General features: G+C 46.2%; 1 protein-coding gene across 1 annotated transcript in view; it reads left to right on the forward strand.

Moving 5' to 3' along the window:
• SFXN5 (sideroflexin 5) overlaps window positions 1–24,777 on the forward strand; it is a 177,903-nt gene that overhangs the window by 147,360 nt on the left and 5,766 nt on the right. The window contains exon 13 of the mRNA XM_067533482.1: window positions 4,656–4,773. Within this exon, the coding sequence (XP_067389583.1) occupies window positions 4,656–4,773 (118 nt within the window). The remainder of the gene's footprint in view (window positions 1–4,655; window positions 4,774–24,777) is intronic.

The raw sequence follows: 24,777 nt of genomic DNA on the forward strand, positions 1-24,777 counted from the left end.
TTGCCATGCTCAAGCGCCCACAGGCCATAAGTCAAAGCTATTTTTCCTTTTAAAAGGAAATTCCTGGAGTCCCTGGCTCTCCTGACAGCTACCTTATCACTTGCAAAGCACAGCATTCCATTGGGCGACCCTCAAAGGGGGGGGAAGGAGGCAGGTGTAGGGCATCTGGGAGAAGCCTCCCGTGGGAACTGATTTTGACCATAGAGGCTATTCAGCTGGCAAAATAAATGTGTTCATCAGGTAGATTTTTATGTTCCCTAGGGATAAGTTGCTTGTGGCAAGGATGGGTTAGCAGGATCCCGATATGGGACTGTTCCATCAAGGACAGGAAAATCACCCCCCACATTCCTTTATTTTGGAGGTAGTTTTAACAAGGGGCTCTGAGAAACCCCCTCCTGCTCCCGATGTGCCCCAGGATATTCAGGGCTTTGACCCACAAGAAATCAGCACGATGTCCCTGTCCCATTAGAATTCTCAGTCTCCCATAATGTATGTATTTGCTATGATCCTGTTTATATTAAACAAGACAAAACCCACAGAATCTGTCAGTCAGGAGATTTCAGTTAACTCCTGTCATATTTAGTTTAGCATCTAACACCTTCTTCTAGGCAAATACAGCTCTGGTTCACTGAACCTGATAACTCCTTTTTAGTACACCCAGTGACTTCCATATGGAATAAATTACAGTACCTCCTGAACAACACCAGAGGCAGCTGCCAAATTATGCAAAATTTAAATCACTAATGAACAATGTGATGAAAGTTGAATGAAGGTGTATTTACAAGATCTACAACACACTGTGTCTGTGGAGCAGATGTACTGTCTGCATAAGTTTATATACACACACACACAGGCATATATATATATATATAAATGGAATCTTTTAGGTCTTTCTGTTTAAATATATCTATCTCACAACAATAATTTATACCTGAGATAAGTGAGCCAGAAGCTCCTCATGATGTCATTGGCTTGCTTGTATCCATTGTGTGTCAGCAGCAAGATGCAAAAAAAGTAGGCACCAGGGAATTTTGTGGGGGAGTAGACAAACAAAGCTTAAAATGAGAGGTGGGGGGGGAGGAGAGAGACAGGAGGAGAAAAGACTTTGCACATGGTAGTGTCTTTCATCCAAAGATCAATTTACAAATGTTAATTGTTCTTCGCAGTTGAGCGTGAGGCAGGCAATGCTGTGATGTGTGCTTTAGAAATGGGAATAATAGGATGTAAATATTATCATTTTGCAGGAGCTCAGGCAGAGGAATAGAAGAGTCAAGGCTCACATTTTCAAAGGCGGCTTCCAATTCTAGGTGCCTTGCCTTTTGGTTGCCCAGCTTTAGGTAGACTGGGTCTGAGTCACTGTAGCCGTGCGCTTTGAGTGTTGTTTGAGCCAGTGCAAAGTGGGTTTAATATTACTGTTCTGATTTGCTAGTGTTTTGCACTCATTTTCCATTGGTGTAAACCTTAACACAAGATTCAGGGCAACAAGGAGTTGGGCTTAATGCATCTAAAGCTGGGCACCCAGAGATTGGATCAGAATTAGAGGCCACGTAGAAAAATGTGTACTGATCTGACATGTTCTGAATCACAAAGGGCTCTGAGTGGAATATCCCTGCTTGCACTGTGTGGTATCAGATTTCACAAGTAGCCCCGCTGACTTTAATGGAACTACTGATAGGGCAAGGTACCCTTCCATGGTCATCGCAATCTAGCCCAAAGCATGTCAGGGCTGGTCTACACTGAAAAGTCACAATGACATAGCTACATCTCTCAGGGGTGTAGTTAAAAGCCGATCTAACACTCGCTATAGACTGTGCTACGTGGATAGAAGAATTCTTCCATTGACCTAGCTATCGCATCTCAGAGAGGTGGATTGACTGTAGCAACGGGCTGGGAGAACCCCTCCTCTCACTGTAGTGTCTACACTGAAGTGCTGCAGCTGTGCTGCTGTATCATTTTATTTGTAGACCTGGTCTCAGTGGCAAAGCTGTTAATAGGACCTTGGAGTCTTGATTTCCAGTTCTGTGCTCTAACAGCTGTATGAGGCTCACAATTTATTTTCTGGGAAATAAACTAGTTCACTTTTCAACAAACAGTGAATTTATTTTTTTTTATCTGGTATGAGATGACTGCTTTGCAAATAGAAGGTTGTGGAACATATAGCAATTGAAATCAGATGTCGATTTTAGTGGGGGCGGGGGAACAGTTGTTGGGAGATTAGACAGCATTTCAATTTCGTCTCTGCAAAATGCAGAAGACAATATTTCGCTAAATGTTATTTTGAAACTTGATTTGAGGACAAAGATCCTCAGGGCGGAAGAAAAGTGATCCTCTCAACTAATTATGAATCATTTATACTGAACTTCACAAATTTTAGAATCCGAGTCCCAATTAAGACATTACACTTCATGTGTTAATTAGGTTTTTTTTTTTCTTTAAATCAAGCCATAACTCTTCTTAATTAGGAGGTTATAGCCATTGTAATTTGAACTGGCCTGAGTTTAAAACACTCCTGGAAATCACACCTGGGAGCTGTACCAGTGATCATTTTAAATTGGTTTAGTTTTTACTCGGGTGATTATAAGGACCCCAACAGGGCAGTAATTAAAAAGGGGGCAGCTTCCAAATTAAAGTGCCAGGATTCTGTAAGCAATGATGTCTGGGTTCTAAACTGTAGTTCATGGAAGCCAGACGGAGGCCAGGCTCTACGAGTTTCTCAACATGATCTAATGGATCTTGACATATGAAGCACAAGTTGAATGCATCAGTTCCAGCAATCTCCTCTCTGTACCACAGAGGGGATCAGATATCCGCTTTTCATTGCTGGCAGTTCCTGAAGGCTTTGTTTCCAGTAGAATAATCTTAGAACTTAATCATATTACAACAAAGGGCCCAATCCTGAACCCCTTACTGAAACACAACTCCTGTCGACTTCAGCAGAAATTCTGCCTGAGCACAGGCTACAAAGATTGGGCTTAAATTCTTTTCTTTTCCAGGCTATTGATAACAGAATGGGTGAACATTGGATAATACGGGCCCAGCGAGCACAACGCACACTTAATATAGAGCAGTGTTGTCTCCACTTACCATTCGTGAGGAATTACGGCTCTGGAGGAGAAAGGGAGCTAGGGGTGATTTATACAAGCTCAGGGTCTGGGCCCTATTATTGTTCCCAAGCTTTACTCAAAGGAAAAATAACAATGTAGCTCTCAGCCGTCACGGCTAGTGAGACTCGGAGAGCCTCAGGTGCTTGGCTGGCCACGTCCAAGTGACAAACACCGGGGAGCACAGTACCAGTGAGGACACAGCAACTCAGGTATTATGGCTTTGCAATTTGGCAGCTCGCCCCCAGGTGCTCAGACACTGGTGCTGATCACCCAAGTTAACTCTGCAGTGACGGTATTCCCTGTGTGTCTGGTCTGTACCTAGCACAATGGGCATCTAGTTGCTGCTGGAACAGTCAATAATAGCTAGAGGGTAGTAAGAGATCCTGCATTTGGCCCTGTGAGTCTAAGTTGGTGCATCTTGCACAGAGCAGCAAGAAAAGCAACTAGCAAGGGAGTATACATCAAAGTAGCCCCACCCTACTTTATCTTGTACCTTTTTTTCAGCTGCTGTGTGTGTAAGTTACACGTTGGTAAGTGCATATGAAGAACTCTTAGGGCAATTCTACACGACACTATTAAGTAGACCTAAGTTACGTCGACGTACAGCCACCACAGGAACTGAATCGGTTTTACATGTCCACGCTACACTCCTTGTGTCGGTCGGGGCGTCCACACCAGGACCGCTTGCACCGATTCAACTGCCAGTGTGGGACATTGGGGGGCAGTTTCTGAAAGGCAGCAACAGTTGATGTAAGCAATGCATTGTGTACGCCGACACTGCGTCGACCTAACATCGTTGACCGAAGCGCTCCGCCTCTCATGGAGGTGGAGTTATTAAGTGAGCAAGTTACATCGGTGGGAGCGACATTTTAGTATAGGCACTTACAGAGTTAGCTCAAGGTAAGCTGCCTTATGTTGAGCTAACTCTGTAGTGTAGCCCAGGCCTCAGTCGCAGTAAGGGGGAGGGACTCACCCTTGCATTGTTTTCCCTTAGCTGGCTCCAGGATGGTTCCCTGGTGCAGGCCCTGTGTAAGACAGCCGCTCACACCCACTGTGGAGGGCATGCAACCTTGGGGCTGGAAGCCGGAGGGGCACGTCACGGCTGGGGTCATAGCAGATGGCACTACAGCTATTTTGAGCAGCTCCAGGTTGTAGAGTTGCTGCCATAAGGCAGGGAGTTACAGAAAGTCTGTCAATCACGAGGCCACAGCGACCCCCTGCTAGCCCGGACAGGGCTACCCCTACGTGCGCTGGGCTCCCAAGGGGCTCAGTATGTAATCACACACTACTCCCAGAGCAGGGGACCACTGCACATGCGTACGGGCAGGAGACCTGGTTCTTTCTCATTAACGTTTTGGTAGGGAAGGGCTTGGAGTCCTGAGCCGGGGAGACAGTCGGATCTCCAGGTGGGATTTGGGGTCACTCGCGGATGGGGCGCCTGCTCCACGGCTCCTTATGCAGCTCTAACAGAGCAGCAGCGCTTGTGCGGACGATGGCGCGTGGTGACGTGGTGTGTCCGTCGGGCTAACAAAGCCTCGCTCCTCTTTACAGAACATCTCTCCTGCGATCCTGTCCCCGGATGGTTCTCCCAGTGCAGGGCCTTGTGTGCCTCGCGGCCTTTGGCCTGGCTCTTCCGTTGGCCATCAGCCTCTTTCCACAGATGTCGGAGGTCAGTGTGCGTCTAGTCTGCATCACACCGCACAGCGCGAAGCAGAGGAGTAGTACTTCACACCAGTAGCTCCACTGACGTCACCGCTGCATGGCAGCTTGATTGCCTCCCCCAGCTAACGGGGGGCAAGATTTTATCAGGTGGTCTCCATCCCCGCAGCCAATAGGCTCTAAAACCGCAGGCGGTCTTAGGCTTTTGGGGAAGCCTCCAGCCAGAAAAGTCTGTAGGAAGCGTGGCTGTTTCTAGCCGAGGAGTATAGAGGGCATGTTGGCTTGGCAGTTTAGAGAGAGGGGGCATGCCTGCGGCTGTGGGTTTGGTTTGTGTAGGACAAAACACAACAAATCACAAAAATCGATTGCTCTGTTGACTGTTTGATTGATTGCTACCAGGCCTTCCCGTTTTTTGGGAGCCAACTGTTGTCTCCTTGACTTAAATATGCAGTTGATCTTGTTACATACATGGGCTCAAGTGTGCACATCAAAGCTTGCCCAGCATATGGCAGGGCTTACGTTGTCAGTAACAATGGCTGAATGCATACATAGAAGCGTGTTCGTCTTTTATCATCACATGGGGTTTCTTTCCTTTAGCTGCTGATTGGATCATACAGTACCAGCCCCAGGTGATCCAAAAAAAGGGGTTGTGATTTTGTTATATTTATTACAAAGGATTTGGCTCCTGCGGTTTCGAGCAAATTAAATGAAGGCTGAAGTTAACCAGTGATGAACTGAGTAGAAAGTCCTGCGTTCCATGCAAGAAATACACGGTTTAAGGACAACACACTGCACCATTCTTGTTTGCCCTCCCTCCCATCTATCATTTTTTCTCCCATAGGACTTAGTTGGTTCACCCACTCCAGTCCTGAGGGTTCTTAGGCAGTGCCGTAATCAGCTTTACACATATTAATTGCAGGGAGGAGCAGGGACACAAAACGTTTAAAAAAAAAGCATTCAACATTTTTTTTGTCAATAAAACAAGCCGCTGTGACAGGAAGATAGACAAGGGGTAGATATGTGTTCTTGAGGCTTCTCCGAGCATTCCACCTTCTCCATTTCATCTCTAGCTTGTATCTTCAGGGCAGGGACTGTCTTTCTGTCTTGTGCAGCACAGGACACATTGTTGGTGCCTTACAATAACAATAGGTTATGTTGTGTAAGATTTCACTTTTGCAGAGACATGCCTAACACAATAGAAGATTTAAAGCCCTGATCCTGCAATTGGATCCGTGTAGACAGGCTCTCACATCCACTTAGGCCATGTCTACGCAACGGCCACTATAGCAGCCTCCCATCGACCCACATCACAAACAAGCATTCACACCCTGCTCCACCCCATTAGATACCCTTCCCCACATAATAGCTCTTTCTCTGGAGCCAGTTCCCACACCCTTTAAACCAAAGGTATCACAAGCTGGGCACAGTATAATAAATACCTACTGGGACTGGCAGGGTTGCATCCCGAAACCAAAAGCCACACTTCACTGCCAGTTTGAGGTTCTCTAGCTTACAGGGCCACCAAAATGCAAGTCAAAATGGATGCTTAACCGTTTTGTAATGGAAGACATTCAAGTAAAACCCGAACTGGGGTCCAACGACAACTGCCGCTGAAATTCCTTAGGCCTAAATTCCTTGGGCAAGTCATTAAGGCTTAAATTTTCAAAAATATCCACTAATTTTGGTCTCCATCTTAAGGCACCTAGAGTCTGATTTCCAGAGGTAATCAAGCCAGAGGTGTCTAAAGTTGGGTATACAAAAGATGAAGCATGCTCTCTCTGAAGGTTTGGGCCTTAAAAAAAGGGTCTGTTCGTGCTTCTGTTTCCTTATCTGAAAAATGAGACTAACAATGGGCTGGTCTACGCTGGCGGTGGCGGTCAATGGGAGATACGCAAGCTACATAACATAGCTTGCATATTTCCCGTCGACATACTTACGTTGACGTACCGCGGCGTCTTCACGGCACTGCATTGACGGGAGATGCCTCCCATCAATGCAGCCTTTACGCCTTTTGGGGTGGTGGACTAATGGTGTTGACCGGAGAACCCATCTCCATTGATTGAGCATGTCTACACAACCTGCTCAATCCATCCCTCTTCATCGATCCTTGCGGAGCCCGCAGAGTAGACATTCCCAATGTTTACAGGTGTCTCTAGTTGAGCTCTTTGGATGACAAGTGTGGTTATTGATGTTTTGGTCTGACAGGGTATATTGATGTTAATGGCCATGTCAGTTCTAGCTCTGTTGAAACCATAGAGAAAAATTAATAATGATCTTGCATCAAAGACGATTAAAATCGCAAACAGTGGGGGATTTTGAAATGGTACGGAAATTAATTGAAAGTCACCTTCTAAAAGCAAAAAAAAGCGTTATCTACAGTGTAAACATGAATCAGGTCTGATTAGCAGCTAAAACAGACTGATGTGCTCTCTGCCCATGCATCGTGTCAGTGAAGGGAAGCCATTATAGCCAGTGCTGTATTGCGCTTTGCCTGCTGGGTTCTCAGTTCTGGTCCTTCAACTTCAAGAGAATTGAGGTCCTGCTGTCTGAACTGAGGTGTCGAGCACTTTTATATTCAGTCTTAGCAGACTCCCAGTCTTTAACAAGTGTTTGCGTTTACTGAAGGGTGTGTGTAATCTCCAATCCCACAGAACCTGATTCAGACCTGTTTTAATGGCTGATGAGCTTCGAGGACATTCAGCACCTAGGAAGTGAGCAGAGTAGGTCAGTTCTCTAAAACCATAATCTCTTCAGAGCCAGTTTTTCACAGATTTGGCTAGGTCTCCCGTCACAGCCCATCAATCCTGAGTCTCAATTTGAGGACTGTCCCTTCGGGATCTGAGCACGTGATGTGTTTGGCTTGTGTGTGGGCACCAGTGGCCCAGGAAATCTGTCAGACCTGCTTCCTCTACCAGCCATGCTAGCAGACCTCCTTGTGTGTCTGGATATGAACCCTGTGCCCAGTGTTACACGTATTTGTTTTGTTGGTGGCTGTAGTAAGTGTAATGCAGCTAGAGACTGGGCACCAGAGAGGCAGTCCACTTGTAACAAAGGACACCATGACCCAAAGAGGGACCATTTAAAATAACAGTAAATGAGTCAAATTCTACCCTGCTATGCATGTACCATCCTACTGACGTCAGTAAGCAAGTGAGCGTAGAAGCTGATTCACTATTATTAGCTTAGGAGCTTCAGTGGCTGTTTGTTCTTAATTTATTTTAGTGGACTGAAGGGGGAAACCTTGTTTGTTTAATCTCTGTATTTTGGTTGTCTTGAGCACCCATTGTTGGCTCTGAGCATGTTACAAAATGTACAAGAAACGATATTTCACACAGAGCTAAAGCCCTGGAACAGATTTAAAGGGCTGCCCCAGCAACCTGTGCAAAAGCCAGTGCTCTTAATAGCAATTCCAATCACCACGCCTCTACTTCCCCATCCTGTCAAACTGCCTGCTCCCCACAGGCCTGAGAAAAACGGGAGAGGGAAAGGGTGTTTGCCACATGGGCTGAAGGTTAATGAAGCAAGTCACGGGGCTGGGGTTTTTTTTAAGCCTTAAGATTTGATTCTCCTTTCGGTTATGTCAGCATACATCAGAAGTAGCTGCTTCAGAGTCAGTGGTGTTACACCAGTTTAAAGCCAGGGTAAGTGGAATCAGAATCTGGCCTTAAAAGTGCCTGCATAGACATTAGAATGGTCACGCTGGAGTTGAACAACCAAGCTTTGGAAAAGCTAGTGCATCGAAACTGTGTCTTGGGCGCCTGTGTGATCAAGTGTTCTCTGATTAGATGTGGGCCCATGTGTTCTCTGATTCACTCACACTGCAGACCTGTGTTCCAGAAGCTCAGCTTTTTTTTTTTAAATTATGTTTCTAGCCCTTATGGTTGTAAAGATGGAAACCAATGCAGTGATGTCTCTCTGGGTCTGCAGCAAGCCTAAAACAAATCTGACTGGTGGGAAGTATCTCATTAACCTCAAGAAGGTGTTGACTCTGAAACCTAATTGCAGCAATATACATGTCATCATTACGTATTTCACTGCTGAGCACTTTAGCGGAAATATCCAGCTTAGCTCACGATCTCAAACTGCTTCTCATGACACCTCCTGCCCAGCTGCTGTGACCTACAACTTCCTCACTGACATTTCCACCAGTGCAGCTATGCATTGCCTGTACAAACATCTGCAGCATGTCCAGCACTGAGAATGGGAATTGCATAAAATCAATTGAATTCAGTAACTCAATAAATAAGCCAGGGGCTGCCCTACTGGGTTCATTTACGTATTTAATTAACTCAAAGCCTTCATTTTCTATTTAAAAGAAATTGCTGCACGATTTCCAGTCTGCTGCACCTGCAGAGTCCAGGAATCCTGCTGCAGAGCCCAGGTCTAGCATGCTGTGTAGCGCATGGGGCTCTGGTTACAAGGGCAATCCCTGATGAGAAACGGAGCAGAAGCATCTGGAAGAAATGTCAGTGACAGAGAGACCCTGATCCCACCATAGGCTGAGTTAAAGACTTCTAGTAACTGGCTAGATGTAGGACAAACCATCCCCAAGAATGAGGCTGATTGCGATTCAAATTCTTCTCTTAAAAAATAATCTTCCCTTCAGATCTCCAGGGCAAGAGGAAAAACATCTAAAATACAAGACTGAGCTATTGTTTTCCAATCTGTTTCAGCCTTCATCTTGTTGGCAGGCTGCATTAGAAAAGCAAAAGGTTAATGAGCCAATGTGCAGTGGGATTATTGCAGTAAAGATGACAGTGAACCAGTAATTACTAATTAGATGCAGTTTAACAGGAGGAACAAGTGAAATCTCCTCTTCACCAACTGTCAATAATTAGCAGATTTGGTGAGGTTGAAATGTGTCCACAGTTAAAAGGCTGATTTTTTAATGAAATGGCACTTGACAAAAAGAGCTATATGGAGGTCACAGCCATAACCCTCAGGAAGCAGCCGTGTGTCATACTTAGGAGTGAAATCAGATGCCAGGCAACAGGGGTTCTCCAAGCAACCATCTCTCCCTTAGGGCTGCATTTCTTGAAGGGATTCTCTACAGTAGTTTTGTCCAACTTGGAGTGGAGTGGGGGAAAGGATTTGGCAGCTGTTGGGGGTAAGGGGCATGTTTAAGAAGTGAGAAGTGTGGTGATTTGCCTTTACTCTCAGGCATGAGGGATGGTTTCCTTAGAGACTGATGGCTGTAGGCACCGTAAAAGCTCATTGGCCAAAGCCGATATTTATGGTCAAGGTTGGCCTTGAAAACTACCCTTCTTGTGACAAGTGCCATGTGGCTTTGAATGTCCACAGGTGTCAGAACCTCGGTTTTATGTGCCAGCTGAAAGACTATGCTGGACGCGTCAGCAGATCCACAGCTCCAACAGCCAACACTCTTGTGGGTCATTGGTTTGGTACCACTCCTAGGAAAGGCAATCACTAGTGGAAATTCCAGCTGCAGCATCAAAATGTTGCTTGGAGAGCTCCCTTCGATGGACTGACCAGCCCAGCCTAGGGAATCTGAAGGGATCTCAGCACAAGGCAGCACCATTGCAAACCAACAGAATGACGCATAGACAAGTTTGGTTTCCAGTGCTGATTCACGTCTGAGTTGTAATTCGTGAACCCAGTTAAACTCTGGTGTAACTTCTTTGACGTCAATGGAGATCAGCTAGGGTTGAATAAAGACCCTGTGTCTCGGCTGTTCCTGCTGCTGTCGTGATCTGTGCTGGACTGGAGATAAAAGCTGTGGTGTTTGGAGCTGTATCAGGTTCACTTGTGGGTGACTAGTGGAGAATGGTGGGTGACAAGGTTCATGTCTGGAGTAGGTGGGTAGGAGTGGACTAACGCCTGCCTGAGGTTGGAGTTTGAATGCGTGGTCCCTATCCAGTGAAGGGCGGAGATATAGTACTCCATCTAAAGGGGGAAATGGTGGGCTGGTGATCTAACCTCTGCTTGGGGTATAGCAGAGTGACCCCCACATACAGAAAAAAGGGTTGTAGACGAGTGCATGGGACTGAAGCAGAGGTTGCCTGCTCATGCTTTCAATAGACGGGATAATGGAAATTGAAGACACCCTGCTGTAAGAGAATACTGGAGAACACACACGTGGCTCTCCTCGGGAAATGCGAAACTCACATTTTTGTTAGCAGGCTCCTGGCTTTATGGTTTTATCTGGCTTGTGACTCCTGGGCTTCACTTGAGCCGAAGTAACTTTTCACAGATGGGAGGGCTGAAGGGACACAACCCACAATCTTTAGTGACAGAGAAACCATTTCATTCTGCACAGTGTTAGGACTGTGCCCTTGCTGAACTATGGAAAGGATCTTGTCCTCTCATTTGGGCCATTCATTCATTACCTTTTATTTTGGCATCTGGGACTGTTTAATTTAGATGGAAGGATACATCTGCTCTGCTGGTACTTCTGCTGGATCCCACCCCAGTAACCACAGGGAAGGAGCATGAACTACTGGTTAAAGCCTGGGACTGGAGTCAGAAGAGTAGTGGTTTAGCCCCAGCTCTGATTCTCTGTGTAACACCGAGCAAATCGCCTTTTTGTCTGTGCCTCAGTTCCCCCATCTGTAAAATGGGACTATACTGACCTCCCTCCCTCCCAGGCCTATTGTGAGGCTTAATTGTTTTTTCACCAGAGCAGCTGGAAGCTCTTTATAAAGTGCTCTAGACTGACAAAGTGCTACTAGTCCTAAATGCTGAAGTCTTTCACATTTTCAGTCCTTTACTGAGTAGCTAATTCAGCTTAATAGGCTCAGAGAGGGTCACAAGGCACAGCAGAAATACTGGACTGTAGAACGCAGAAAGGGGATCACACACTAAAAACTACAGCTTGCTGGACACGTAAAGTTCCCACAATTGGCCTGAGGCAGCTGAATGTATCAGCTCAAAGGGGCTAGCAGCAAATTAGACCCTCTCTGTCAGAGCTGTACAACCTGCTTGTCAGGAAGGTTTTGATCAGCCTTGATTTAAAGCAGAAGGTCTTTTGCCCATTTGTTTCACTGACGTTTCAATTCCGACCCATCCCTTCTTTTCTCCCTCCCATCAGCCTTTTCCAAAGAAGATGATAAAACAAGAAAAGATTTGAGAAACGACTTGCCTCGTTTAAGCAATCTCTCTTCTCTCCGACTCGCTCGCTTGCTCTTTCTCATCTCTTGTTTTCTTTCACCTCCACCAGCTGTTCCTCTGTCGAGGGCAGGGTTCGCAGGGCTGGCATGTGTTTCCTGCGGGACCAGATTTCACACGCTGTTTTCCCTTTGGCCTTGCCCTTTGGTCTTCCCTTTACACCTTCCCTCCACTCCCCCTGTTCCACCTTGACAGCCTGGCATCTGCAGAACACCTTTACTGCAAAAACAACCAGGACCAAAAAAAAAAAAAAAAAAATCCCACAGTCGCTTGCTTCCTGTAGAGCGGATTCCTCCAACGAGCACACCCGTTAATTCCCCGCTAATTGTGATGCTCTCGAAGGCTGCTGGTTGGGAGATCATTAGTGCAGGAAGGTGCCCTGCATTCTCAAGGCACTGAGAAACACCCAGACCCCATGTGAATACTGGAGCGTGTTAAAAGCACCAGCAGAGAGCATGATTGTTCAAACTGCGAGGGTCTTTTTTTTTTTTTAGTTCTCCAAAGAAATAAGATGAAATTAAATGTTGCCATTAAGAATCAGAAAACATTTTGCATGGCAGTTCTGTGTGCTGCAAATACCCCACACCTGTTCCTCTCCCACCCACCTCCTCCCATCTCGAGTCTTCTCTGCAAGACACCTGCCACCTGCCCTGGGCCAGCCGACACATGCGTCCACTCCTCCTCTCTCCCCTCCTACCACGTGGGACCGCCCTGTCTATTCTGCTCTCCCCATCTCCAGCAGTGACTCCAGTGTCGTGCAGAAAGGGAAGAAGCCCTGAGCTGCTACTGTCCTCTAAGCTAAGCAGCTGCTGAGCCAAGTGAGTGCAGCCATTTGGTTCCTTCCTGCTTCCAGCCTGCCTGAGCTCCAGTTGACCCCAGAGTGGGCTGCATTTTACTGGGGAAGCTATGTGCAGAGAGCTTGTAAAGGAGACGTTCTATCATCAAGAGTATCCATAGTTTCCAAGGCCAGACCCCTGTGGTCATCTATATATATATATCTATATTTATGTATAACTCAGGCCCTAGGACTTCCCAAAAAGAACACCTGTTTGAACTGGAGCACGCCCTTTTAGAAGAGCATCCAGTGTTGATGGAGAATCCATCCTTCACAGCCCTTAGTAAATTTTACCAGTGGTTAATTACCCTCACTGTATCATTCCTTCTAATTATAAAAAGCCCAGAGTGCCGATGATCATAATTATCTGACAGAATCCTTTGGCATTATTTGAAACTCTGTTTTTGAGAATGCAGCTGGGGCGAGAAAGGGGACTACGTCGGTGAGGTGTTGGATTGCCTCACTACGGCAGCCCACTCCTCCTCCTCATCTCAGCTGGACGACATCCATGCGTTCCAGGTGCCAACCTATTGGCAATAATCTCCCAGAAGCAGCATCTGCCTCCATAGCGGGCTCCTGGGAGTTTTTCTTGTGGGCAGCCTGTGGAATCTCTTTAGAGCCTTGTTACTATTAAAGGAACTCGGGAAGCCCCATCCTCCCAACACAAATCTGTGCAGTGCCCTTCTGATTCATGCTTCAGCAGGAGAGAAACACTCATTGCCATATCTCAGAGGAGACCCTTCGATCCGGAAATCAACTAACTTTATCAAATGAAGAGGGCTTAATGGCTATGGAGATGTGTCTAGCTATCTACCTAATCTATCTAATCCATCTGTCTATCTGTTTTATACGGCTGCCCATCTCCATAGCATCTGAGCACCTTCCATGTAAATTCCAGAGCACTAGCGAAATCCCTAGTGAACTTCGTGGAGTCGCTGGTGGCACTTCCCCCTGTTTGGGGTACATGGTAGGTTGCCAGTTTAAATATAACCCAGACTGCTAGCAGCTGGACGATATTTCCTGGTGGCAGCTTGGAGACTTGTGTAAAATGAGTTGGAGGGTCAGAATTCAGGTTCTAGTGAATAGGCGCCTGCGTCACAAAACCACCCCTTGCAGTTGGCACCTGAATTGTCATCAGCTGGGGTTGGATTGATTCAAGGCGGACATGCCTTGTTCTCTGTCAGTGACCAGCCTGTGGGAAGCATACTTCCCTTCTGCCCAGGCTGTGCCTGTGTTGCAGAGAAAGAAGAGGAATTCTGTTCTCAGAGGTTCCCGTTCCATCACCAATTGCTCTTCGGAAGTTATTGAAAATGAAGCAGCAGTTGAACAAGGAGGTTTGATTTAGAAATGCCTTTTTGCACCCGAGTGTAATTACTAGGCACACTGGCATTTCTCATCCCTTGAATGTGTCACAAGTGAGCAATATTCAGGTTTATTCAGTGCCCAGATTTTTGTTCTCATGCCCCTGTCAAAACAACTTGGATCTGTGAGTAGGCTGATCTGTGTTTTGAAGTCTGTCTACTGTAGTGGCAATTTGTTTCCTGACCCAATCACCACATTTTTGCTCTTTCAATGTGTTGCCTTTGAAGCTTGAGAGCTCGTCCTTTCCACCAACAGAAGTTGGCCCAATGAAAGATATTACTTCACCCACCTTGTCTCTCTTCCTAATACGGGCATATCACCCGTTGCTTCCAAAGGAGCTATTTGCAGATGAGTCTTTCTCCCACTCAAATCAAGTCCAGGTAAAGTTAATGAGAGATAACAGCCCATAGGATCAGGCCCTACATCTATAGCCTTGATCTCCAGAGCAGTAGTTGTGAAGAATTGCCTTAAACTGAACTGTTGTTTGTGGTCATTTAATGAGAGTGGGGAGAGAAAGGACCCCTTTGTACTGCACAGAAGGTTTCAATAACAATGTCAGAAAGAGATCTGGTTTCATGTTTATATCTCTGTCCCTTGGATACAGGTTCAAGTATGTAAACTATCCATCCTGCAAGCACAAACTCCTGCAGGTGTGGGGGTGCTGGTGGGCATAAAAACATTCCAGACAGCATCTCTTTTAAGGAGTCTTCACATCCTGATAGCTATAAGCCATTAAGAGTCAAAAGAAAGAGCTGACATCCGACAACTGTAGGTAAACAGCTAAACATTAACCCTTAAAGAGGCTTGAAAGCCATACTTAAAAAGCACTTTATGGAAAGAAACCATTTTTCCAAGGCTTGCTAATTGCCTTCTTCAGGACATTTCTCAATGGTGCCTTACTCAAAGAGATGGTTGCTGAGGTTTACCAGAAACTGCTGAACCTCTTCCCACAAGTGCAGTGTCTGTACTCCAAGTGAGGTGTTAAGGACACAAAGCCGCTTAGCAAGTGGAACTGTTCCAAATTTGCCTGCCCTAAGAAGAACTGGTTAAGGTAGAGAAGTTCCAAATAACAAATCAGATTTCCCAAATGCAAACAATTATAGCCACCCTCACCGGCCTTTGTAACTGTTTGAGTTTTGTGGTATGTTCCTGAGAGTCCCACTCTTTGTCTCCTTCCTGTTGGATGGGACACTTTTTGAAAGCGTAAGATTCTGAAGCAGATTGTTTGGCTTCTCAGAAGCTACAGTAGCTTCCTTAAATCTTGTAACATTCATCACGCTATCCTTGACATTCCCTTCAGTAAATCGCACACCTGCAGAGATTTTATATTCACCCCCAAACAGCCATGCGTGTTTTCTCCTGCTACGTTATCTGTGTGTGGGATTTGTGTGTGGGATTCTCATTGGGATAGACTTAATCTGGTTTTATTGCTCATTTTCACCTAAAAGGAAAAATTGCCACCGTCAGAATATGTGCTTCTGATGCCGCAGATTGAGAAATAAAGGAGTTATATGCAGTGTTGTTGTAGCTGTGTCAGTCCCAGGATGTTAGAGAGACAAGGTGGGTGTGGTAATATCTTTTATTTCTGCCCACCAGCACCCACACGCCTGCAGGGGTTTGTGCTTGCAGGATGGATAGTTTACATATTTGAACCTGTGTCCCAGGCACAGATATAAACATGAAACCAGATCCCTTTCTGACATTGTTACTGAATGAGAATAAAATCCTAATGAGAATAAAAGATATTTTATTCCAGTGAAAGCTATTACCTCACCCACCTTGTCTCTAGGGAAGGGAGATGGTATTCGCTCTTCCGTCTTTCAACAGGAGACAATGGCACTTGCTTTAAACACTGGTACTTCATTTGTCGTCAAGGAAAGCTTCCATTATACCATGCTAGGTTTGGCTAATGAATAGTATACAAATCTAATACTTTTTACTCCACAGCGCACTGACTTATCCTGTTGTTGAAAAGCAGTGCCCTTTGGAGTGTAATGTAGCCTTATTTAGCTATGCAGAGGAACACTACACAAGAGCTGAGGTGAGGAAGCATACCGTATCCACTTGAAACCGCCTGGGGGGGTGGGAATTAGATAAGCAGAATTTGATCATTACCAGTGTGCTTGTTGCTTTAACAGGGATTCATAGGGAGAAAGCGCCACATTCTGAACCACCAGAGCCACTTTCTGTACCACCTCACATGTTCCTGGGTGGTCTCCCATCAAAGCGCTGGTCTAGGCTGATCCTGCTTAGCTTGTCTAAATCTTGGCAGGCGCGTTGAAAAGTTTGTATGCTTTGGACTGCGTTTTGAAACTCCTGTGCCTGAACTTAGTGATTTCAGTGAGAGCTTCAGTGCCCAGCACCTCTGAAAAACAGGCCACTTTTGATTTTTGGTGCCTAAAGGCAGCTGTAGATGCCTGCTCTGGGCATCCAGATGTGAAAAGATGAGCCTTTATATTCATCAAAAGAGGATAAAAGTCAAATATGTCTCTATTTGTGAGGGTTTTTATAGGCCATTTCAGTAAATAAGAACCTCTTCAGAACCCGAGTTCTGCTCCTTTGGCTACAGAGTTGTCTGTGGGCTTCCCCGGGTCATCTTCTAGGTAGGTTCGTCCTGATTTTTCCAGACCTGCTTTGGCTGGTATGGACCCCACCCCACCAGAATGCAATCGACAGTGTAAACTTCCTGATCTCCTGACTAGTGAGTAAGGAATCTCTCCTCCTACAAGCTGTGCTCCACGTAGCTGACCTCAGAAGGATGCCCTCTTGTGTGGGGAGAGTTCTCAGCCCGCTACAGCTGCTGCCTTTAAGGTCAAACAGAATCGTAGGAGTGGAAGGGGCCTCAAGAGGTCATTTAGTTCAGTCCTCTGCCCTGAAGGCAGGACTAAATATTATCTAGACCATCCCTGACAGGTGTTTGTCTACATACATGGTTCTGGCTTGTGCCTGCTTCTGATCTTAAAAGAGACATTTTTGTAGAACCGGGATGGTGTCAGTGTCCAGTTGTTGGCTGACCATGGCTAGTAAACAGATCATTTGCTTTATGTCCACTTACCTTTCGCTGCTCACTCCACGCACATAATCAGAACTTCCCTGCAGAACTATCAAACCAAGGCCAAATTCTACTTTTTTTTTATTCCATGTGAAAGGGCTTCATAAACCCCGCCGTTGACTAGTCATGATTCTGCCCCTTCATCTGGTTCCCCACTGTATGGGGGTAAGTGCCCCGCCTTCGTTTTGGGGTCATCTGTTTTCTGTCTGTGGTGATTCACTTTGTTTTTTGATTCAGTCATGTGCCTGGGAATTACCACTTGGTGAGTCCTCGTAGGCAGTAACTTCACGTTACATGCTGTATGTATTAATCTCTGAGCTTCTCCTATCCCGCTCACATCTGGTGTGCTATTGGTTGCAGTATCTAGATGGCACACACAGTGAATCGTCGACCATACCTTCCACTCCCTCCTTGATTTCATGCCACTGTCTTAGGGTCACAGCACTGCCAACGCTCACGATTTCACTGCAAGTCTGGATTTGGTATTTTTCTTAAAGCCCCAGCTCCTGAAGATCAGTGATTAAGCAAGAATCTTGGCTTTCATTAATAAAAAAGAAACTTTCTAGGCCTCATGATTGTGGAGAAAAACTTCAAACCATGAGCTGAGTGCCCTCAATGGTTCCGAAACCACTAGGCAAATAAAATGAACCCCAATTCTTTTTTTTTTTTTTCCCCATCTCGTAAGTTTTAAGCCAGCCTCATGATGTTTTGGAGCCTGGCTAATGCTTCTCAAATGCTTGAGGCTGTTAGTACTCAGGCTGACAATGCAGATTTGGAGAAGACACTTGGAGGCTATTTTGCAGGGATTCTGAGGTGTGTGCCGGACGATGAGGCTTGTGTCACATTCTAACCGGCGCAAGACTCAAGCGTGTTCAGGTTTCTAGCTTTGGGGGTCCCGCAGCACAGGGTCTTCCCCCAACAGAGCCAGAGGGTGAGATTTCCACCTCTGGCCTCATTAGCTCTGAACGTCTCTGTCCATTGCAGCTCTCATTGTGAGACACTTAGGAAGTCCGTAATGGGAATAACTGCGCCAACTCGGTGGAAGGCTTGAAAATTAGACCCGGCAGTAGAAGGCCACCACAAACACAACATTGTTCTCTGCTCCAAAGGGCCTATGATCTAGATGCTAAACAGCATTACCTGCTTGGGTATGGCTATAAACACCTGGTCTCCCTTCTGATCAGGGTCTTCTCTTAATACACCAGCAGGCTGGATGTTTGAAAAGGGCCACGTTGCACTGATATGCAGCTAACACACATTGACTTCGGGAATGTTTCTGCTCACTGTTATACGCACACCTGGTGTCACTTGTGTCTCTGCTTCCAGCTCGCACTTCGTGCTCTGCCATAGGCAGTGAGGTTTTCTAGGTGCAGCACAGAAGAGTCAGCGGACATGATAGAGCGTAAAGGTACCAGTGCTGTCACTGAGATACTTTCTGCAGAACAGATTTCACCAGTAGGGTTATGCAGGTTGCCCATGTTAAAACCCTTCAGCACCTGGAGCGTCTACGCTGTGCTCTTTGACCCAGCATGTTAGCAAGCATCATATCCTTCAGCCAGATGGAGATGAGTGCTGGTGGCCAAAAGCCCGTCTAAGACATGGATACCAAGCACAAAGAAAGCATCTGAAACGGGCAGACTGCTAGAGCCTGAATGTCCACAATAGTCAGATGCTGCTGCTGCTGCTTTTTTCAGTAGCAAAAAATGAAAATAAAATTCACTTCCAGGGGTGACACTTCTTAATGCCAATCTGAGAATAAGTGTCCATGGCCAAATGGCAAATCCCTGAACAGACACATTGGATAGAAACAGCCCTAAGTTCCCCCACTAACCTACGTGAAATTCATGGGTAAATTACACTAGTGAGATTTAAAGCATATTATTCTGGAAATAGACATACATCATCATACAAACCTGATCTGCAGTGAAATGAGTAACTCCTTAGCAATCAGACTGGAACATCTCATAACTGCCCCTCCCCTCAAATCCCCCCCCAGTGAATTATAGAGAAATCAGCTCCCAGGCCATAGCAGGAAAATGTAAATCAAACACATCCTTAAGTTATTAGATGTTGTCTAAGTTACTCCTTTTTACCGGTTCAGGGCTCTGTTCACTTCAAAACATGAAGACCACAGCAGACGTGGCACTTGTCCATGGGCTGGTATTTTATTTGGATTGCTCAGTCGTGGGTTTCACTCTAACTCATTGGATTCACTCTGATCCCTTGGATCCTGTCGTATCAGGCCGGTATTGGAAATATCGGTCTGTTTGCTGAATGTGGCACTGGGACCTAGTGCAGAGGTAGGGGTTATAAAATATCCACTTCTGCCAATAGGTGAAACTGGAAGGAAGGGACAACATTCTTACACTCTGCCCAGGGCAACAGGAAGGATTCATCTGTCAGTGCTTCATGCTTTCTTTCTGGCCGCCCCCTGCACTTGCAACAGCTTCTAACACAAAAGGCCCCTGCCCTGTTCTCCTTTAAAACTGACCTCTTGCACAAAGCCTCTTCTGCAGCACTCTGCAGAGTGCGGGGTTTGTCTTGGTCTGTGTGCTGTGTGCCCTGGAAATAATCTCAGAGAAAATCAGGCAATCGTTGTGTGTCAGGTACTAACGATTTGAAGAAAGCCAGGTGACCGCTACAGGAGGAAGGCATATCCCAGAGAGGGCTGAGGGGTCCGCCTCAGCGCCCAGCTGATCTCATTCATGTGAATTCCCTGCCCATTCTCATGAAGGACTAAAAGCACGGGTGGGAGGTAGGCAAGGATTTTGTGCCGAAAGTTTGCCTTTGCATCCATCTGCTAGCGCAGCTCAAGCCCCACTGGGAACACCTCCCACCCTGCCAACTCTCTACCTATGATGAATGTGACCAACGCTGACCACTGGCTTCCCCTTTAACTTTCAGAGCCTTCACAGCTTCTGCTCTGCCTACATCTCAGACTCTGTCTCCTATTGTATCCCCCTGGGTCTCGGCACTCCACCAGTGAGGCTCCATTAAGTGCCCTGTCGCTTTCCTTCCATCCGCATCTGTGGACGTTTTCCCACACTGCTCCCTGTGCACCGAACACCCTTTTTTCTAGCCCAGATGACCATGCCCCCACCATTCAAGCTTCCATAAGGGTAACAAAAAATAAGCTTGTACCTTTTAAAAAAAAAAAAAAAGAAAAAAAAAAAAGAAAATCAAAATGAAAAAATAATTAGCATTTTCCCACCTCTTACTCTCCAGTGCATCCTGACTTCGTGCTTTCTTTTAGTATGTAAGCTCTGTGGGGCAGAGGCTGTATCTCTGCATATGGCGCAGAGCCAGCGCTAGCCTATGTAGTTGGTTTGCATGATGGCTTTGTGCTGCAGATTAAGGTCTCTCTCGGATGAGGATGAAAGCACGTGTGTGACAACCTATTTCTTGAGTCCCTCCTGAGCCCTCGAGCTTTCTCCTTTAACACGTCGAACCTGGGAGGGCTATTTTCTAGCCGCTAATGCAAAAGAAAAAAAAGCACCTCAGTGATTCTTCACTTTCCCTTCATCACCAAATAGCATTGAAAGCTCTTAGTGAATGTCATTCCTCCATTTAAAATTCCATACTTTAAAGTGCCAAACAAAAGACGATGATCAAAGCAGAGGCGGAAAGAAATGAGTCACTAAAACCCTCAATAGTGCAAGTAATCACTGGCTAAATGTCTTGGCACCCAGCAGCTGTGTAAGTATCTTTGATCCCAGCATTTCTCATGTGTCCAAGCCTCACTTCTCACAGCGACCCGAAAGTTTATGACTGGCCATGCTTTTGTTTGGTGTGTACACTGTGCCAAACCCATGGCCAAGTAACTCCTGATGTTCCATATTTATGGTCTCTTGAGAACTCCAGATTTCATCGGCTCAGTTGAATGTAAAAAGTTATTTCTAACTGCCAGTCCCAAAAATTCAACTGGGAATCTGAAAGTCAAACTGGGTTCCCTTGTGTCTCGTGAATCACTAACTGTATACATTTTGCAATCAATGTTTGATTAACAATTCTAACAATTCTAGGGATGCATGAGTCCGGCTCCCATTCCCAAAGCTGGGATGGCTCTGAAGGGCTAACCAAAGCACAGAGTAATAAAAACATGTAGTCACTGACATAAACAAATGGCTGAATATACTCAGAGAGAAGACCTGAGTAAGTAATGAGTAAGAAAAGGCAGCATTGTCCACACCAGGAGTGAGGTCAGTATAACAGCCAAATGCAAGGTCATGAATCTTGGGGCAAGGAATGGCCATCCTTGTAGAATGGAGAGGGCTATTGACTGGAAAGCAGTGACTCTGAAAAGGAGCTGAGCTGAACATGAGTTCCCAGTGCAATGCTGTGGCAAAAGTGGTCAACACAATCTTTGGATACTTAACCAGGGGACCACTGTGTAGAAGTAGGGAGTTGTTATTACCACTGTATATGGCATTAGTTGAGGCCATTTCTGGAATACTGTGTCCAGTGCTGGGGTACATATTTTTAAAAGGATGCTGAAAAATTGGAAAGGGTTCAGTAAAAAGTTCTAAGAATGATTCAAAGCATTGTACATGTGGCTGATGTTGAGATACTTGAGACGCTTGGTCTATTCGAAAAGAGGATTAAGAGGCCATTTAATAACAGTTCGTAAATACCTACATGGGGAGAAGATGTCTGAAAATAGAGGGCTCTTTAATCCAGCAGATAAAGGCACAACAAGATTTGATGGCTGGAAGTTTGAAGTCAGAAAAATTCAAACTGTAAATATGCAAATTTTTAACAGTGAGGGTAAATAATCATGGCACAGATTACCAAGAAGTGTGGTAAAATCACCTGAAGTCTTTAAATTGAAGTTGGGTGTCTTTCTAAATTATCTGCTCTAATACAACCACTGTGTAGTTGGGCTAGATGAAAAAGTCACTGGTCGATGTTCTTTGGCCTGCGTGCTGCAGGAAATCAGACTAGATTATCCTAATATTCCCTGGCCACATAGTAAATGATACTAGTCTCTGCCCCAGGTTTTATAATCTATTGAAAAGTAACACTGGGTGCAGCTTTGACTGCCTTCCCAGCATCCAGCACTGGCAGGAAGCTACTAATCAGATGGAGTCATGATAAACACATAGAGATGATGGGGAAAAAAAGAATGCAAGGTTTGTGCACCCAGATCCTGCAGTCTCCATCCAGGCAAGGCCCTCGCTGGAGTCAGGCAGCGCGTTGTCTGAGTGCAGGACTGGACCGTTTATTTCCAGAGCTTGCTCTTGCTTTCACTGTAGCAGCTTGATATCAGATGCCACAAAGAGAATTTTGCCCAATAGTTTTGTGTGCGGTGAACTCTCCAAGCTGCTCTTACATAAGCAACTCTCACTTTCCTTCCTGATTGTGCGTTTTAATGAGAGAGAGAGAGAGAGAGAGAGAGTTTCATTTTTTGTGAGCTAAGGGCAGCTTCCTGGAAGTTCTCTTTGATCTGAACAGAAAAGAGCAGGGTTCGCTGTCGTTAAATGTGTTTTAAATTGGTTTTCCTTTTTTTGGAGCGCAGTCCTCAGCCTCACAATAGTAAGTATGGCACTGCTGGGTTCTGGTTCAGCTTTTGAATTTTATCCCTCTTAATAACATGGCTTAATTTACTGTCAGTTAAAAAAAGGGAATTCCGAAATAACAGAGGAGGGCTTTAGAAGCCATGACACAGTCTGCATAGACGATCTTACTGCAGGAGCGAGGGAGGACAAAAACCGACTTGACTGCTTGTCCATCCTCAGGCAGGATAGAATCCATCAGTAATGTCTGTTATAGACACTGTGTCGCCCTGCGACCTCTTTGATTGTACATAGCAGACCCCTGATCCTGGTTGGCATCTCTCGGTGCTGCTGGAATACATAGAATAATCATGATCGCAATGAGCTGCTGCTACACTTGATTTTGGATTTGTTGGAAAATGCCGTTCGGCAGGTGCTCTTGGTTCCACCATCCCATTCCATGTGGAATCTCGGATTCTGCGGCCAGAACGGACCATTATGTTCAATTCATCTGACCTGCGTGAAATAGGCCACGAAACCTCACTCACCAAGTTCTGCATCCACCCTTCTGGTTGAACTCCTAACATCCTCTTCTCTCTTTTTACTCCTGCCCCTCGAGCAAGAGAACCAGGCCGATATCTCCTCCCCCACCTCCCCATGACGAAGCCTCAGTCACTATATGTTGACCCTCCCTTCTAGAAAACTGGCTTTTTGTTTTTTTGGCTGAGTGAGTAGCTGTACGCCAAATCCATCTGGTCCTGTCTCCCCTAGCTGCCTTCCATATCATTACCGGATTCCTGGCAGGAAGCCTAGACCTATCTCTCTCCCTACACCCTTAGGAGCACATTCCTTTCTACACCTTTTCTCAAGCCGGGGTAGACATGATTATCAATCCCAAACAAAAAGCATCTGCTTTCTGCCTGCTTCTGCCTCACCGGACGTGCGTGTACGTTACACCCATGTCAGCAGCGAATGCAAAACACACACAACCCCCCACCTCGCAGACCCGCACGCGGAGCCTGTATCACACTCTCGCGCTCTGTCTCCACAGTCCCAGCTGTGACCACCGCACCATTTGTTCTGCCAGCCCACGCCAGCTCTCGGAGCCAGTTCTTTATCACCCCAATTAGCCTTGTCTGTACTGATTAGAGGAGAGAGGCTTCCACTGCAGGGGACAGACGGGGGAAAAGAACTCGCTCGCAGCAGCCACCAGCAAGAGGCTTTCCCATTAAAGCGCCTTTGTTGCCTTCAAGGGATACATTTCACCAGGTCAAGAGCGTGGCTGGAAAGGCAGCTCTGCCATGCTGCCTTCATCCCCTGGGTTTTGCTCATTTATAAACAGATGCTTGAGGAGGGACGTGGGGTGGGTTTGTTTTAAATGATCCTGGTAATCTGCTGGAGGGAGGATGCCAGCTTCTTAGAACTGCATCAAATCCCAGACCGTGGGGCGGGGGAGGTAATACTTATTCCCAGGGCTAGTCCCGGGCAGACCAGCTCGCTCTCCATAACGAGCATGGCTCCTTCCCTGATGTGAAATGCTCCTTTTCTGCCTTGCTGTGTGTCCAGGTCATTTCCCAGAACTAAGCCTGCTCCCGTTGATGTTGATGGTGAAGCTTTAGTAGGAGCAGGGTCAGGTTTTGCTCCTGGGTTTGACAATTCACATTACCGAGTGGACTTTTCAGGCTGCCGAGTTCTCTTCCTGCCCGTGTGGGCCTGCGTTGGACCCTTTTCAGCACTCTTTGGGCACAGGGATTGTAAACTCCAGTTCCCTTGAGCAGGTTCTCGAGCCATTCTCCCACTCCCGACTCACCCTCTCCCACTGTCACAGCTCAAGTCCCTTGTCTCCCAGCAACTATTATCCCTGATTGAGTGGGGGATCGTCCCCCCCCCACACACAATCTCTGTATGGAGCTGACCTCCCCCTTGGAAAGGAGAACGGGCACCATTATAACCGGACCTCGCAAAGGACACTCCTTGGGGAAGGACAGAGACTAATCGCCCCATATGGGTGGGTTTAGACACATCTCTCCCTACTTATCCAGTGACATGGGGCTGTCCTACGTGTTTCTTGGAGCCCCCTTTGTGGTGGGCATAGCTCTTTAAGGGGATTCATGGGGTGGCCATGACCCAGGAAGGGCCTGGTAGCAG

This window comes from Emydura macquarii, unplaced genomic scaffold, assembly GCF_026122565.2.
Source record: "Emydura macquarii macquarii isolate MOO-44397 ecotype Brisbane River unplaced genomic scaffold, CSIRO-AGI_Emac_v2 contig_3345, whole genome shotgun sequence".
Lineage (NCBI taxonomy): Eukaryota > Metazoa > Chordata > Testudines > Chelidae > Emydura > Emydura macquarii.